General features: G+C 36.2%; 1 protein-coding gene across 4 annotated transcripts in view; it reads left to right on the top strand.

The window, feature by feature from the left end:
- GPR155 (G protein-coupled receptor 155) overlaps nucleotides 1-18,684 on the top strand; it is a 59,477-nt gene that overhangs the window by 3,685 nt on the left and 37,108 nt on the right. For all 4 annotated transcript variants that reach the window (XM_045196272.3, XM_045196274.3, XM_045196273.3 and 1 more), the window contains exons 3-10: nucleotides 414-910; nucleotides 8,676-9,075; nucleotides 10,865-11,030; nucleotides 11,948-12,103; nucleotides 13,634-13,717; nucleotides 14,294-14,411; nucleotides 17,638-17,722; nucleotides 18,385-18,475. In XM_045196272.3, the coding sequence (XP_045052207.2) occupies nucleotides 445-910; nucleotides 8,676-9,075; nucleotides 10,865-11,030; nucleotides 11,948-12,103; nucleotides 13,634-13,717; nucleotides 14,294-14,411; nucleotides 17,638-17,722; nucleotides 18,385-18,475 (1,566 nt within the window). In that variant the 5' untranslated portion in view covers nucleotides 414-444. The remainder of the gene's footprint in view (nucleotides 1-413; nucleotides 911-8,675; nucleotides 9,076-10,864; nucleotides 11,031-11,947; nucleotides 12,104-13,633; nucleotides 13,718-14,293; nucleotides 14,412-17,637; nucleotides 17,723-18,384; nucleotides 18,476-18,684) is intronic.

Here is an 18,684-nt window from a genome sequence, read left to right as displayed (position 1 = left end):
CTAGTGTGTCTCCTTGATATAACCTTGAGAACTTCTGAGATTTCAGGGGAATCTGGATCAGGTGAACATTCGGCAGAGACTCTGAGCTCCATGCTCTTAATCATTAGGTGGGGCTCCGGGTGGGTCACTGGAGAGGACCCCAGTGCATCACTGTAGCTGTGTTACTCTGGTCTGATACTGATCACAGGACAGCAACACAAATATTTTGTACTGACCCACCTTTGAGAGTAAAGAGGTTATTGTTAGCAAGGAAACACTCCCATGCTTTTTTTTTTAAACTTGTATTTTTTGTCTGATGGTAGTTGAAGAAAAGTATGTGTATTTAGCCATTTAATAAGTCTAGGTTTACCAGTGTATTCTTTCAACTAGAATTCTTCCTACTGCTTGTTACACTGAATCTTCTTTCTTTGCAGAGATCTGATTGGAGTTGGAGAGTGAAAGAAAATGAATTCTTTTTCTGATTTACCTGCCAAGAACTTAACCATAGCAGTCAATGTGACTAACACTTTGTCCTCAACAGTAATGCATGGATTTAATTCTACCAATGACCCACCTTCAATGTCAATAACAAGGCTTTTTCCAGCCTTACTAGAATGCTTTGGCATAGTCTTTTGTGGCTACGTAGCAGGAAGGGCCAATGTCATAACATCAACACAGGCCAAAGGACTGGGAAATTTTGTCTCCAGATTTGCACTTCCAGCTTTGTTATTCAAAAACATGGTTGTGCTTAATTTTTCCAATGTGGACTGGTCTTTCCTGTATAGCATCTTAATTGCCAAAGCTTCTGTGTTTTTTGTTGTTTGTGTACTAACCTTATTAGTTGCCAGCCCTGATAGTCGATTTAGCAAAGCCGGACTATTCCCTATTTTTGCTACACAAAGTAATGACTTTGCATTGGGATATCCTATAGGTAAGTTATTTTTTTATTTTCCAAGTTTTAAAAAAAATTCAGGTGTTTTAGAAGTATCAAAATTTAAGCCTTTTTATTTATCTAAGCATTTGTTAGTGATCAATACTTACTCTTATATCTAAGAGATCTTTCATGTTTTTTCTTAAATATGTCTTAAACTAGGATGAATTACATTTTTCCTCAATATCAGAGTTCCTTGAAAGTTCTTCCTAAAACAAATGGTCATATCCAAATAAACTTTGTGAATTTTCTTTCTAATAGTATTTTTTTCTTCTTAATAATCACATATGAAAGAACTTTAATTCCCAGAAGAGATCAGATTCTGATTTAAATTATGTAAAAACCATAGGCATATTATAAAAACCATCATTATTAAATGTTAGCAGTGGAATTTTATGAGTGACTTTTTTCCTGTCTTATATTTCTTACCATCTGGAATATATGTTATTTTACATTAATGCTCATTTCTGAGCTTGTTCTTCAAAAACATCAGTGTACTTTTGTTGAAGTTAATTTGTTAGGGACAAAAACGGGGAGGGTTTTTTCACCTTTCCAACTTTCCCTTCTTCACTTTTCCAACCCTTTAAGCAGCCTAATTTTATGTTTCTAAGTGTATATGTTTTCTGACGAAACAATAAAAATACCAGTTTTCGGTGTTGAGAGATCTTGAAAGATCTTTTTTTTCCAGACACTCTGCCACTAAGAAAATGTGTACTTAGTAACTACTCTTTTTATATTTTTATTTTTAGATTAATGTTTATGTTGTGCTTTGATCATCTATCGTAATGAGAGGACCTGAAAATTATGGATACATACATTCATTCATTCATTCATTCACTCATTCATAGGGACCCCTTATATACCAGTGACTGTGTTAGCTGTGGGAATGCACCTGTGAACAACATTCTTATACCTATTGAATTTACATTTTAATGGGAAAATAAAATTAAAATAATAGCAAGTAATGACAAGGGCCATAAAAATAAATAAAGTAGTATAGAGGGATAGGAATGAGGAGGTACAACTTAAGGTAGGGAGTCAGTAAAGGCCTTTCTGATGGTATAGCTCCTGAGCAGAGACAAAAAACTGTAATAAAATGACTATTGAAAACTACCACTAACTTTCAAATTTTCCCCAACTGATTATTTCACCACTGGCACCCAAAGGATTCTGGTGGGCTATCCTTTTTCATCTCTTTCCTCCTTTGACACTTCTCCATCTCTTTTACCAGAAACAGAGATATATCTGAAAAATTAAATAACTGAGTAAAGCAGGAGGTTTATGAGAGAGGACAAACTAGGCTGTTAGGTAACTAAGCTATAAATAGTCAGAAACTAGGTAAGTGTTTCTTTAAGGTTAGCGAATTTTAAAATTAAGAATGAACCAAGCATTTTAAATAAAGACTTATCCATCTCTTCAGAGGCATTAATAATGTAAATTTATCAAGGTGTTTATGATATAAGGACCTAAGAAGTGGTTTAGCATCATAGTATTAAATATTTAATGAATATTACTATATCTTAATTTTAAGTCATAACTAAATAGCACTAACATTTTAAACTTTATAGAGTTTTTTCTCATTTACTTCCCATTTGACGTAGGGCAAATAATATTATCCTCATTTTTAAATAAGGAGACAGGCTTACAGAGATTTAATTGCCTTATCCCAGGTCATATAGCTTACAGGTGCCTGAGATCCAAATGTAGGTCTTCTGGTTCTAAATGCTGGGCATTCTCTTATGCTACATGAAAGGTTTTCTTAGGCTCTGCCAAGGAAGAAATGCCAATCAGCCACAGAATTAGGCAGTACAGAGCTTTATTGGAGTTTGCACACCCGGGCGAGATTCTCCAGTCCACAGAGCAGGGCCGAGGAAGTCGCGCCCAAGCAGGGAATATGGCGGGGTTTTATGCACCAAATTCTAGTTGGCTCACTTTGCGGGGGCTAGGGATTGGTCTCTTTAAACCAGGTGGCAATCTATCATTGGTGGTTCCCTGGTTTGACATCAGCCGCCTCTTCCCGGTTGTAGTTTGGCTACCGTTTTGTCCTACCCCGCCCATCCTGACACTACAGAGTTATATAACATGCCCATTTAATCTTCCAAAGACCAAGTAGCCCTTGTAATACATTACTTTCATAGATAATCAACATTTTATTATCCTTATGTTAATCTAAAATATTTCATGAAATAAGTAGTAGTGAAAAAAGACCTATTAAATGAGTTTATCCATTTTCATATCAAGGCAGAATCTCCAACTAAAAAAGGCAGTCAGCCATATTCATCATTGCTTTTCTTATGTCCCACGTTACATCAGTGAATCTGTTAACAATCATGTTTCCAGCAGTGTTCCAGCCCAATTTCCCTGATGATTATGCTCATAGATTTTTTTTTAAGTCCTCGCCTGAGGATATGTTTATTGATTTTGGAGAGAGAGGAAGGGTGAGAGAGAAGGAGAAGGAAACAATGTGAAAGAGAAACATCAATTGTTTGTTTCCTGTATGCACCCCAAGTGGGGGTTGAATTCGCAACCTAGGTATGTGCCCTGACCTGGGATTGAACCCATGACCCTTGGTGCACAGGTTAGCGCTCCAACCAACTGAGCCCCCTGGCCAGGGCTATGCTCATAGATTTTGAGCTGTAATATTTGTTTTTTTTTTTAATTTTTAAATCAAAAATAATATAAGAGCTATTATAACATTAGATTATAGAAAATAACTACCACAATCCAGTAGAACAGACTGAAGTGCTTTTCCATGTACCTGCAGATTGGAAGGTGTGATATAGAACTGCAGGGCCATGTGTCTGCTCCAGTGAGGTGATTTATTACTGCTGTCCATGCCCCTCTGCCTTCTGGCCTCATTCAGTGTGAACAGAGGAGACTTTGTCTCCTGAGAGAAGACCCTTTCAGTTTGTTATGTGGCCTCTCCCAGGAATTCCCACTCTCTTGTTCACAGATATACAACATAGCTTATAAGAACTGATCTTTTGAAGACTGTATTTGTTTTACAGCATGAGTCCAGTTTACAGGTGACTCAGGAGAAGGCAGATCATGAATAAAGAGAAAGGATAGTCATGGTTCCTTTCCTATGACAATTATAACAGTCTATAAGACGACGTTAAAATCATTTGTCTACACTGAAGTGACAGAAAACTGTAGTGCCTTATTACAGACTTTATTTTTTATTTTTTAGAACAATTCTTTTCAAAGGTACTTAAAGAAATTTGAGCGTGAGAAGAAACCAAGGTGAAATGTTGATTTCAGCAAACCAGAATGGTTCCCTGCCTTGGTCATTAAAAGATACTAATAGGGCACAGTTAAATCCTATAATTTATTCCTCAAATGATGCTGATAACATAAGTACCCTGACTAATCATAATTATGCTGTAGTGCTTGAGCTGTAAACAAAAAGGAAATGAAGCATTTAACTATATGCCATTAAGTAATAGAATGATCTTGTCTGTGTCTCTGTGTTATTTGCTAGGGATTGAAAACCTGCCAGAATCAAAATAGGAGCCACAGTGGGTGGCTAATTTTGTCTCTTAGTTTTCAAAGCTGTATAGTAATTCCTCAAAGTGGAATTCTCTCCTCCTCCTCAAGAGCCTTATTTCTAAGTATTAATTAATTAGAACTTAATAGTTTATATAATGACTCTAAATTAATTTGTTAACTAGGGGTCACTGCTTTTATATATTATGTATATTTTTTCAGTTTTAAAAACCATCTTCAGATTGGTAGCAAAAGAATAGCACTACCAATTTATAAAGACATAATGTTAAGCTCTGACCAATGTGGCTTGGTTGAAGGTTGTCCCACAATGTGAAAGGTCACTGGTTTGATTACGTGTCAGGGTACATGCCTGGGTTGCAGGCCAGGTCCCTGGTTGGGACATGTGTGAAAGGCAACCGATTGATGTTTCTCTCATAAATTGATGTTTCTCTCCCTCTCTTTCTTTCTCCCTTCCCCTCCCTCTAAAAATAAATAAATAAAATCTTTTTAAAGACAATGTTAAGTAATTATGCAAATGAATGGCAGAAGGGGATTGAAATTTCCATGTTTCACCATATTCTTATAGTAATTTAACAAGTATTTACTTATTCCCAATGTTTTTCTGTCCCACTAGACTACTTTTGCCTTCAAATACCTGTTCAACCAACTTAAAAACACCCCAGTAATAACCTACTTTGTAAATATTCAGAATACTAAAAAAGAAGAAAATTTGGATAAAAAAAGAAAACATGTTAACAAACAACAATTAGGTATAAATTACTGTGTGTTACAAAGTACATTTTTATTCTGTCTGAAACCTTTAACCTTCATTGATGTGTTAATTCCATTCAGCAGCTATTTTCAGATTTGCTCAGTGCTGTGCTGGCGCTTGACAGTTATAATATGATGCCTTCAAAGAACGTAGAATTAGTTGAGGTGGCACTAATACGAAACAAGTCACCAGAGAAGAGGATATCCGTGATATAGATTGAAGACTTGGTGGAAGTAGTAGTACCTGCGACAGGCCTTAAACAGTAGACAAGGTTTAGATAAGAAAGGAGAGACTTCAAGAAGTTGGGTGATGATGATCAGTATGCAGGACTAGTTATGAACCTGGTATTTGTCCAGTCTAACTATGATATTAAACTGGCTGATGGAGGCTTTGCACTGAGGAATGGGTATTTCCAGAGAGATGAGCTGTGGAGGTAAGGGACCAGTTGTGGAGACCAGACTGTGAATGTCAAAAGGAAGGTTTCATAGCTGTTCTTGTGGGCCGTGAGAACTTTGGAAAAGTCTTATTTTTTGAAAGTTAAGATTTAGATGATATTGTCAGCAGTGAATAAAATGGATGAAGGGGGTGACCAAGAAAAACCAAAAGGATATTGGTTGGACACACATTAAGTAACCCAGTTTTGAAATTTTGGACCAGTGGTAGTAGTAGGAATCAAGAGGAGAAGATACAAAAGATCCTAAAAAAAGAGAAAAGTACTTGGTAATTGGCTAGCCACAGATAATAAAGACTGTTGCCCAAATTTGTATTGGCTTTAAAACAATCTAAAGTCTATTAAATGCTAGCGTGCCAGGAAAGTATTGTGTTTTGCCATGTAGGGTGCACTCCTGTGTATAATGCACACCCATGTTTTGTGCATGTTATACACAGGATTATTATACCCATTATACCATGGCCTGTAATCATTATACCCATGTATAACACGCATCCTTATTTTTCCCTCAAAAATTTGGGCAAAAAAAGTGCATATTATACACAGCAAAAAACGTAAATTCTGGAAAAGGCATTAACTTAAGGGCTGTAAGTTTATACATTTTATCAAAGTTTACGTGTTTTATCTTGGCCATTTGGGAAAATTCTTGTGCTCAGATTGAAAACACAAGGCTTTTCCAAAATATAATCTCTATTTTTAAAATTGAGTGGTGGGCAGATATGGATGTCTTAGAGATAGAATATCTGATCAGAAAAAGTGTCACTACCTTGAAATAGTAATCAAAAGTACTGCTTTTTTTTTTTTTTTTTACTTAAAAGATAAAACCTTATGAAACATGTTATAAGCTAGTATATCTACTTTGGAAATCAGAAAGAATTTGTGAAATTTTATGTAATCAAATGTGTTTTGTTTAACCACTGCTTCATTTCAGGGACATAGACCTCTATATGTGCTTAACTGAAAAGAAGGAAATTGATTCTTATAAAAAGTAGTTTTTAGCTAATGAGAACAAGGTGAACTTCTACAGGTTGTATAATCTAGTTACATAACGTTAACAGGACACTTGCATGCCATTAAATGAAGCTTACATACCCTGAGTAAGTAAACAAATATATTTTCCCACCTGTGTCACTTTCAATGTAAACTGAGAAAGCTAATCTTTTACATTTTTTCACATGATTGCCTCTCTCCTTGTGAGTGACTATGGTTGTTCTTTTGTCTTTCTTAACATCAAATCACTTATGAATCAGCCTTTAAATATTAGGTTGAATAATTTCAGAACTCATTGCCAAAAATGTGCCTAGAGACCAAGTTGCTTACTTCAAGGCTCTAAATCGCCCTCATCGGTCCACAACCACGTCACCAACCCTCACTTTCAACAAGAAACTGCTGTAAGTCTGGTCCAACCCACCATACCCCTTTCTAAGGAGACTTAACTTATGCAGTGATTAGGTTCTAAAGTCGTCACGTACAATCAAACCCTTGAAAAATCCCTTCAGTCACCTACAGAATACAGCACACGTACTCTGTGTATACTCCCAAGTCTAACACAGCCCGATTTTTTTTGCTAGCATTGTTCTTCAGAGAACAAGTTAAGTAATTCATTTGCGTATGGAAACTTGCTTTATGGAAAAGGAAAAAAAAGCTTTTGTTTTCCTTGAGAGAGTAGTTGAATTTGTGTTAGTTAAATGTGCGTCCCATGACTCCACCCTTCCAAACATTTCTTATCCATCTTTCCATCCCTAATTCTTCAGCATCTTCACTGGTCTTCCTTGAAGCCCTGCATTGCCTTTCATTCCCCTCAAGTGGAGGCTGCCCATTTTCTCAACGCCTGCATACTGCGTGAGCAATGGTAGATGGGACTGGCTTCCTCATAGCCACCTTGTACCACTGCTAGGCCATTATTATTTGCTCTTTGTAAAAATTGCCTCTTTGAGGTTCAGGCGCAGCCTCACTGCTCTCATCTACTGACCTCATTGTAGTCATTCCTCATTCATTGAAGACTGGAATATCTGGCTCACTGTTATCTTTTCTGCTGCCAAGTTTTGCCATTATCTTGCTTGACTTTAGCATCCATGTGAATTACCTATCAAATTTTCTGCCCTCTTAGTTCCTTGACCACCTCATCACCAGTGATGTTTTTTTCTACTGCATTTCAGCCACCAACTAACGTGGCCATCCTAGGTTATCCTGGACCTACTCAACTGTGCAATATTAAATTCAGAAGCTTATTATCTGACTACTCTGAAGTCCTAAACTTCCCACTACATCTAATTCTTAGACTTCATAGGAAACTCCAGTTCTCTTTTCTGTCAACCATTACCCATCTCCACTTCTCCTGTATCGCTTGGACTTCGTTCGTTTCCGAGTTTGTTGTCTGCTACTTGCTCATCTGTCCACTGTACCCAGACTTCTGCCTCGCCACTCTAGTGAGACCTCTCTCTCACAGGAACCAACAGCCAGCCACCTGTTGCTATTGCTACTTAAATGTTTTGTTGTAAGAATTTTACTTTGAATTGTTTCTTTTAAGAATTCTACAATTCACCCTGGCTGGTGTGACTCAGGTGGAGCATCATCCTGTACACCAAAAGGTGGTGGGTTCAATTCCTGATCAGGGCACATACCTAAGTTATGGGTTTGATCCCGGGTTGGGGCATGTATGGGGGAAAAACCAATCAATGTTTCTTTCTCACATTGATTTTCTGTCTCTCCCTTCCTCTCCAAAATCAATAAGCATTTTTAAAAAAGAATTCTACAACTCTTCCATTTTGTTGTGACTAGTCTAAGCCTCTACTAAGTAAAATTTAGGGGGTATTAGTAAGAATTTGTAAAAGTTGATTATTATGAGCTAATTATTAACATGTTACGTTTTTCTTTTTTTCAACTTTCCTACTAAGATGTTCTATTTACAAAACAAGGCTAATGAGGTCATTCTGCACTATTTAGGTTTAATTTACAATATGGTATAATTGTGCATAGAAAACATTATACACATAATTTATTAATGAATTTCTATAGTAATCATTTTAAAATCAATTTTAATTCTTGTTTTACAGTCGAAGCTTTATATCAAACTACATACCCACAATATCTCCAGTACATTTATTTGGTGGCACCAATCTCTCTTATGATGTTAAACCCAATAGGGTTCATTTTCTGTGAAATCCAGAAGTGGAAAGACAGTCAAAATGCCTCTCAAAACAAAGTAAAAATTGTGGGACTTGGACTTCTGCGAGTATTACAGAACCCAATAGTATTTATGGTCTTCATTGGCATTGCCTTCAATTTTATTCTTGACCAAAAGGTGCCCGAATATATGGAAAATTTTCTTGATGGACTTGCAAATTCTTTTTCCGGATCAGCTCTATTTTATCTTGGTCTTACAATGGTAGGAAAAATAAAGAAACTGAAGAAGTCAGCATTTGTTGTTCTAATTCTTCTCATCACAGCTAAACTGTAAGTTTCACTTATTTAACTTGGGGATTATATTTTATGAAAGTCTTATTTAGCCAGCTCATTGAAATGTCTGTAACTATTTTCCCTTTAAAAAGTTTGATAATAATAATTGCTCCTGACTGAATACTTGTGATTTAAAGGAAAATGTGATGTTGGTGTATTGTGGAAAGTCATTTTCTTATTTCATGTAGGTTATCCTTTCTGTTTTACTGTTAGAGAATAAAGACTATTCATTTTCCTTCAGCTTTTATATAATTTCACTTGATATCTCCTAATGTCCAAGTGTAATAATATTTTTTAAGGAATTTTGCAGGATTTCTGAGTTTTCTAAATCTGTTAAAATCCTAAAGTCCAAAGCATCTTAGTCATAAAAAGAACAATAATTTTTAATATAAACTTTTTCAAATGCATATAATCATGAATTTGGGGGAAATCTTCTGTAATACTGAGGGTGGTTGAAATTTCTAAATAGAAGTAAGTTAATATGAATGATTATTATCAACTGTCTGATCCTAACCTGTCAGAGTTCTCAGCCCCTCAGTTAATAGTTCTTCAGCTTACTTAGCCCCTTAGCCATGGACTTACACTTCATGGTGCCAGTGACATCAGTTTTACAGCCAGAGTATCCCAGGGTACTTGGGGCATTCTTAGCTATTGAGTTCAACTCTTGTATTGACAGTTAAATTTCTGAGACCAGTGCAATATAAAATAATATCTCTATCTTCAAAATAATACAAATGAGTACAAATTCTACCTATAATATTATAATATTCTCAATAATAATAAGAATATTATTTATGATGGTATAATGCTCCTTAGAAGTAAAATATTAATTAGTATTGGCACAATAATAGATATGGTTCTAACAGTAATAGTATTATCAGCTTATAAGTAGAATTTAAATATTCTCACTTTTAAAAAATGGTTTAAATCCTCGCCTGAGGATATGTTTATTAATTTTAGAGAGAGAGAAAGGGAGAGAGAGAGAAAGAAACATTGATGTGAGAGAGAAGCATCAATTGATTGCCTCCTGGATGCACCCCATTGGGGATTGAACCTGCAGCCTAGGTATGTGCCCTGGCCGAAGATCAAACCTGCAACCTCTTGGTGTACGGGATGACGCTCCAGCCAACCGAGCCACCCAGCCAGGGATAAATATTCTCATTTTTCAACACCTTTTTTCTGGGTCTTGGATCCCTATTTAATATTTTCATCTATTTTTAAATTTTTATTTATTTAATTTTAGAAAGAGGGGAAAGGAGGGAGAAAGCAAGGGAGAGAAACATCGATGTGCGAGCAAAACATTGATTGGTTGCCTCTTGCATGCCCCTCTAAACCCCTAATCATGATTTTTTAAAAAGCAGCTTTGTTTTTCAAAAAGGAGTTTAGTAATTTTCTTTTTAAAATCTTACTTAGATTGTCAATCTTTTTTCTTTTAACATTGCAATGAACTAATAGAGGAAACAAGAAACAGCACCTATTATTACAACTTTTACAAGCTTTTTGCAAGAAAATTATTTGTAGAACAAAAGTCTGATTTTCTTCTTCCTAATTACTAATGTTTGAAGTATTTTTAGACTATTGTTGCACTTTAAATGGCTCTAGGTTGAATTCTTGAGTCTTTGAATAAAACGTCCATGAGTAAGCATACAGAGAATGTGTGCATGCAAACAAATATGCCTTCTAGGAAGAAGAACAACACCCTAATGCAAAGTTCACCAGAGCAGTTTACCACTTGGGGACCAGCGTGCTTGGATATCGAATTATGGTGCATTTCTTGTTTCTTCAGCCTGGTGTTGCCACTTCTGTGCAGAGAAATGGTGGAAGTCTTGGACAAGGGCGACAGTGTAGTGAACCATACAAGTTTGTCAAATTACGCATTTTTGTATGGTGTCTTTCCTGTAGCACCAGGAGTGGCCATCTTTGCGACACAGTTCAACATGGAAGTAGAGATTGTATGTATACCCCACGTTCTAAGTTTGATTGTTCGTGTGGTTGGTAGAAAGTGAATTTTCAAAAAACAAGTCAGCGTTTTTTTATGAGAACTTGATGTCTATAAGTTACTTCATGGTATATATATATATATATATAAGGAGGCATCCTGTGACATCATTTTAACAAGTTTTTAATCTGGGGTCTTCATTCAGCCAGTACATTTTTCATTAGTCTTTTTTAGTTTCAAGTATTTTATTTCTGTACTTACACTTAAGTCTAAAGGTTATTTGTGGAAGGGTAACTTTTGAAATTTCGAGGGAAAAAGATTCTGTTTCACTCATTGATAATTCAGCCTCCAAATGCAAAGCACCACATAATCAACTGCAGTAAATAGCTAAAATCATTTAAAACCAAATTGTTATCAGTGTGCAAGCATATTGTACACATTCTCTACAGCAGTAGAGTAAATGTGTTTGAAATGTAATATTAAGGTACTAAATTGTTTAACAAAGGTCACTTCCATCTTTAGCCTATAAAATGTTTGCATAGTAATTTTATGCTTTTTTAACTTGCTTTTATTGCAAAGTAGTATGAAAGGAAATTGGTCATCAGTTTAATTAGATCACTAATATGGTTTACTTCTTAGAACCTAGAAGATAACCATCAGCCATGGGATGTGTGCTATTTGTTATGTGAAAATATAAACTGAGCATAGATTGGAAAAGGAGCCAAGGGGACTTAATGGTGTTTTCTTTTAAAAAGAGCTCTCAGAAAGGGGGAATATGGTATTAGATAACATGCTGGATCCTGTGATGTCTTTTCACTGACTCTTGCTTTTATTTTAGAATGCCTTAGTGTGCTGTGGCTATTTAAAGTTTAAGGTAATTATTTTAAGTGTGACTGTGACCCTTTACTCAATTTGATTTTATTTTTGCAGATAACCTCAGGGATGGTAATAAGCACATTCGTGTCTGCACCAATCATGTACGTTTCTGCCTGGTTACTGACCTTTCCCTCAATGGACCCTAAGCCATTGGCCTATGCCATACAGAATGTTAGTTTTGATATAAGTATTATCAGCCTGGTGTCCTTGGTAAGTAGGTTTCAGTGTAAAAATGAATGAAACCACAGAATGAGTTTACAAATAGCTCGGTAACTGAAATTTAGGAATTTAAAAATCTAATTTTGTAGGCAGTAAAGAGTGCTAAAGCCTACCCATAAAATACAATATCAGTCTTAATGAGATTCGTCTTTCAAACTGGGAGTAAGAGTTGTATAGCAGACAAGGCATGAAATTTAGTCAGACCTGAACTTGACTTTGGCTCTATCACAAACTAGCTGTATATCTCTGTGGAGTTACCTTGACTTCTCTAAGCTTCAGTTTTCTCAGTTACAGGTTGCTCTAAGGATCACATGAGACAGTATGTGTGGAAAGCATTCTGTACATGGTGGATCACTATACAAATACTGGCTGTTGCAGCATCATGGGGTTGAGGGGTCCTCAGGATCACATCCATTCACCCGTTCATGCTAATGAAACTTTTTGAATATATCTTGCTCCAGTTAAATACTTACACGTTTTACAGCTAGAGTAGTTTATAAATTGTCTGTTGAATTCAAGCAGCATTTTGGTTGAAAAAAGACAACTTTTACTGTTAAAGGAAAGGAAGTGGGGATGAATAGATATATTGGTAACAAATGTGTAATAAATGTAATTTTTAGGAAATATCACTTCTCTTACATATTCTTAATCTATGCCCATTGGTAAGAGGGCAGTTTGGGGAGAGAGACAATGTAAGTTTTGATGGACAATGAGGGGAGCAGAAAGAAGGAAAGTAACCAGCATACTTGGCTGGCCACTGTATAAGTAGAATAGAAACCCAATTTTTTTCACTGTAAGGAATGCAAGAAAATCTTAAGGTAGGCAGTGTATATTGTTTGAAGTAAGATAGCCTGGAATTTAGATACCACATGAGTTAATGGAATCAAAAAGGGAGAATGTATCCCTGACTGATGTGGCTAAGGTGGTTGGGCATCATCCTGGAAAGCAAAAGGTCACTGGTTCAATTCCCAGTCAAAGCCCATGCTTGGGTTGCGGGTTCATCCCCTGTTGGGGCATGTACGAGAGGCAACTGATCAATGTTTCTCTCTCACATCAATGTTTCTGTCCCTCTCTTTCTTCCTCCCTTTCCCTTGCTCTAAAAGTAAAACTCTTAAAAAAACATGGGAGAACTTGGTGCACTATAGCCGTATCTCCCACTAAAGCTCTCTCCCTGAATAGTTGGCTATGAACCCGTGTCCCACTCCAGCCACCAAGTGTAGGGGAAGTTAGAACATGGCCCAGGGAAAGGCATTAGTTCTCAAAGAGCCTGTCATTTTTGGAGAGTTAGTTTATGATAGGACCTGTCCATGCTTTTTATTTTACCTTGGATATAGTAATTTACTTTGATATCATTTGGGGAATAAGACAGATTAAAGTAAATACAATGTTGGAGTTTTTTTTCTGAACCAGGATAAAGTGTATTCTTTAAAGAGGCTAATCAATGAATTCAATAAGTAACTGAATTATAAAGATTATAAAGATTAAGAAACCTGAATAACTTTTGAACCTTTTGTCTTTAAGATCTGGTCTCTGGCTGTTCTTCTTTTGAGTAAAAAATATAAACAGCTTCCTCATATGCTTACGACTAATTTACTCATTGCTCAGGTTAGTAAACCTATAGATATTTAGAACTATGGCTTTCTCATTGATTATACCACTACAGAGAAGAAAATTACTTATAGTCAAAAATATTTTTTTACCAAATGCAATCAATTACAATTTGATTACAATTAAATTATACCTAATTTATTAAATATTGTAATGAGTCTTGAACTATACAAAGTTGAGGTTCATAATGGCATTTGATGATAATTTTGCATTTTTAATAGAAATAATTGCACTTTTAAAAACTGAACCCTCACAGTCTTACTCTTCTAGTTAAGTCTTTGCATGTCTCAAATTATAATGTAAAGGTTAGCATTTCAATGTAAACCATTATTAAATATAAGGTTAATATTTAGAATGTTCTCATCTGTTTTAATTGAATATGTACATTGTTAATGAATCTGTATAAGAAAGGTTTTTACCATAAAACTTGAGGTTTTAGTATAACTAGAATGCTATACTTGATAATTATTCAGCAACAATTTAAACTGAATAATTACAATGTATTTACTGTGAATAAAACATGAGTATGACTCATGTGAATATGACTTTGTATTTTTCTATTTCTTTCTTTAGTCTGTTGTCTGTGCTGCAATGATAATATGGAATTTTGTTAAAGAAAAAAATTTTATTGGACAAATTCTGGTGTTTGTTCTATTGTACAGCTCCCTCTATAGCACCTACCTATGGACAGGTAAGTTGGATCATGAGTGGAAATTTAGGTGTGTCCTCTCTCCATCACTATAAGCCCTCAGCTTCTACTGATCTTTTTGAAGTCTCCTACTAGTACAGGAGTAAGGTATTCTCTTGGCATTTACACCTGCTAACATAGACCGTCCGTAAAACTGAGTTCCATTTGTTGATGTGCTCTATTTCCACCAGGGTTTGGGCAGTTTCCCCTCATGTGGCCCTTTTCCTCAGGATCTTTGGCTCTAGGCCACAGTCAGCAGCACAGCTCTCCTTTGGAGACCCTAAGAGGACAGGCACTGGAGGCAGGTAGAGGGTGTAGGGAATGGGCAGAGAAGTATGAGGCATGTAAGGAGTGTCCCAGAGCTCACTACCAGAGTCCAGCTGGATGAATAAAAAAACTCTGGCTCTGCTTTAAGCAAACGACTTAGCTTTTGCAGTCTATGTTTCCCCATCTGTACCTGAGTCATTGTACCTTACAGAGTTATTTTGAGAATTAAATGAATATGGGTATTTATACCTGGTATATGGTAGGCACTCAACAAATAGAACTAAAGTATTACATAGAGGGAAAAACGGTAATATGAAAACAAGTAAAGTAAGGACTAAGAAGGTATGGCAATAGAAGAGCACCCAGTAAGAAAGACTATTTCTCAGTTCAACTGGCTCCAGCAAAGATATTCAGAATGATTTAGCACATTGCTATTTTGAAGTATAATATTTATTTGAATGTATTCTGATGTTTTTGAAACATCCTGTCTGGCTATTTTGTATTCATACCCCAAATGTGAACCTAAAAAACGGCATGTAAAAGGAAATTGTAGAATGTTAGGGCTGGTGATAGCCACTGTTAAGAGGCAAGTGTCAGGATGTGGCTGTGAGGCACAGGCCTTTGATTTCGTGCCTTCACCACCAAAAGCAGTGCCCAAACTAAGTCAACAGCCTTTTGAAATGAAGCAACAATGTAGTGAGGAATTACAGTGAAAAGTTCAGTGCAAAGAGAAAGTTGAGCTTTTTAAGGGCAAGTACACCTTGGATAGCATAAGAGATTTCATGAGATATCAAATTAAAACAACCTAAAGCCTTTATTTCCAAATAATTTCTCTAATACCTGGATTTATTAAGGCTAAATTTATAAGAATAAGAAACCAGCAAATAGATCAATGTATCCAAAAGCCCCAAGTCTCCCTGAAACACTCCATGCATGTATGCCAAAATCTATGCGAAAACATTCTGAATTCCCTAACCCCGATTAAGGGAATAGATCAAGGTTAAAGAGACCCTTTAACCTTGAGATTATTATGATAAAACAGAATTTTAGACCTCAAGTGTCATTTTAAATCATCCCATTCAGCCATTTTTAATCTCACTCATTTGCATACCATCCTTATGATTTTTGCCATATCTGCATAGCCAGCCGTGTCTTTGTTTTTTCCTGAAAATTGACTCACTTTTTTTTCACTTGTATCAGTAAAATCCCAGGCTTCATGTGCTAGTTAAAAATTTTTGAAGCACATATTAAAGACATAACTAGTCAAAATATTTTCACCCTTCTGCCACCTTTTATCTCTACACTTCGGAAACACTGGTCTGGTTTAAGTCTATCTTTTTGCAAATGAGGAAAATAAGGCCCAAAGAGTTTAACTGCTTCAGGCAGGAGCTCTCACAACTTTGTCAGTGAGAGATCCGGGGCCAGACTGGATCTGTTCCTGTGTCAGTCTTTTCACAAAGAAGAAATAATGAACATTGGAATTTTGAAGAGCGTCCTTGGGACTGTAACACAGTTGGCACACTTTCATGATTGGTTACTTGTTTCCCTGGGCCTTGGAAAACCTGAAACTACAGAGTGTGCAAATGCATTTAGAGAAGAGCAGTGGATGTTATAGTATCTTTTTGACCTTGAGTAATGAATGTGTGGTCCCTATAAAGAAAAGTAATTCTCGAGGATGTTGGTGTTAATTTATATTATTTTTAGCACATGACCTTAATCTGTACAACCTTAAATCTAGGTATGAATTCCTTATATACAGCTAATATATAACCTTAAAACCAAAGCATCACAGATGAGATTCAAACAAAACTATAAACTCAATAATTCTAATTAGCAACATTTATTGACATGACAAAGGATCTTGTTTACTAATCTGAATCATAGCTTGAAATGTGAAATGGAAATTACGTCTGTGGTTAGGGTTTTGTGTGCGTTTTTTTTAATTTGCCCTGCCTTTATTTCCATGTGTGGATTTCAGATCTGGTTTTCTCATCTCTTTTCTCTCTTTAAACTGCCATAGAACCTTCATTTGGACCATGTGCTTGCCTTCATTTGGCTCAAACTGAATATAAAAGCAAATGTAAGCCCTGAAATCGTAAGACTGTACTTTAGTTATGAGATAGGCAATTAGGTGATTGTCATTGAAAATATACCAGAAAGATTTAAAATTTCTCAGAATCTCGAGATTCTGACGACTATGTCTGAGGAACCATCTGGGTCCATCGATCTGAGTTTTAGAAACATCCAGTGGACTTGCCTCAGATCCCGTGGCCGGGTTCCCAGTCCTGCTCTGCCCTCTGCTGGCTGTGTGGGTTGGCTGACCCTTGTTTCCCAGATCTGTGAAATGAAGGTGTGAATTTACAGCAGTGATCCCTTCCAACCCTAAAGTTCTAAGATTCTATAGCTATGTAGAATTTGTTAAATAAGACATTACTTGTATGAATAATTGGATATATGGTATAAGAAAGCTAAAGAACTTTAAAACATTTGTTTTTTTTAGTAAATTCATATTGTATTTGTACTAACATAGATCATTTAGACTTGGGGCATTTTCCAAAAACAAAACTGGTGTAAGAATTGCCTGTACTTTCTTAGCACCAACAGAATGGGAGTGTTTTCATTCTTAGAATTGTTCTGTAGCCACTTAAAATTTTTCTTTTTCCAAATATACTTAGATTTCAGAGACATCAGTCAAAAGAATAAGATGATTTTGGGCTTTTGATAAAAATCCTCATGTATAAAACAGAAGATTTGAGTAAAGATACAATATAGGAGGGAAAACACAAATGATTTTGAATTAAGAAAACTTGCTTCAAATTATTGGGGACAGTGTTTACTTGGAGTAAATTTTAGGGCAAAAACTGTAGACTGCTACTAAAAGAAGCTTGATGAAATAAAGTCCATGAAGTCTGATCAACATCAAGTAATTATGTATCTTTCCACCTCTATTTCTTGTTCTTAGGACTTCTAGCAATTTCCTTGTTTCTTTTGAAAAAGAAAGAGAGGATACAAATTCCAGTTGGAATCATCATAATATGTGGCTGGGGGTAAGTTGGTAGTTTTCTGTTCACTTACGTGTTTCTGTGTATACAGTGTTAAAAGTTTTTGACTTCCACAGCTGAAAGTATTTTTAAAAGAAAGGGTTTATTAGGCCATGGTTAGCAAAAGAGAAGACCCGTCTTGGGGCCTGGAGTCCGAACCAGCAGCTGCATGGCTAGGTAGGAAAGACCGCATGTCCATCGTCTTGGAGTTTGCAAAAGCTTTTATGCATTAGGTGAGGGAAAGGGGGAAGAAAGATGTAAGGTGTTGAAGTAATTTATATTAGCTGTAGGCAAAGGGGTGGGAGAAAGTGAAGCATGCCAGCTCTGGGATAGGCACGGAGTCTACAAAAAGAAATGCCCACTCCTGTGGATTGGCTGTGGGCAGCAGTCCAGTAAGCCCATTTGTAACCAGAAAGCAGAGACTCCAGGAGTTTGATGGCTAAAAAATAACCTGTGGAAATAGCCACCTGGAAATCAGCCCAAAGTTCCAGCAGATACATAGGAATGTGAGCAGTCTTTTGTTAGCTGGCCCACAGCCATTAATAGACTAACAGTTCTGTCTCTTTCTCTCACTCTCCAGCTGCTGTAGTTCAGAACATGTAAGAATTTTCTTCTTGTCAGTAGTTACTTTTCACTTTCTTTTTTTCTCTAAACCCTTATGATTCCAGAATTCCTGCTGTCCTTGTTGGTGTTCTTTTGATAACTGGAAAACATAATGGAGATAGCATTGACTCAGCCTTCTTTTATGGCAAAGAGCAGGTGAGAAGAGTGTGCTGACACTTCCGTTTTTGAGAATGCCCCTTTTTAGCTGCTAATGTGTTTTGCTGTGCTTACCTTGAAATGAATTTTGAAAATCGATTCCAACTTACTACATATCATACTGGTGATCCTACATCCCTTTGTCCAGTCACACCTCAAAATGTGGTAAAGATCTTATGTAAGTTCATTTTTAGCTGAGGATTTCCATA

Source organism: Desmodus rotundus, chromosome 2 (genome assembly GCF_022682495.2).
Source record: "Desmodus rotundus isolate HL8 chromosome 2, HLdesRot8A.1, whole genome shotgun sequence".
In the NCBI taxonomy this organism is placed as follows: Eukaryota; Metazoa; Chordata; class Mammalia; order Chiroptera; family Phyllostomidae; genus Desmodus; species Desmodus rotundus.
This window is presented reverse-complemented; position numbering and strand designations above follow the sequence as displayed.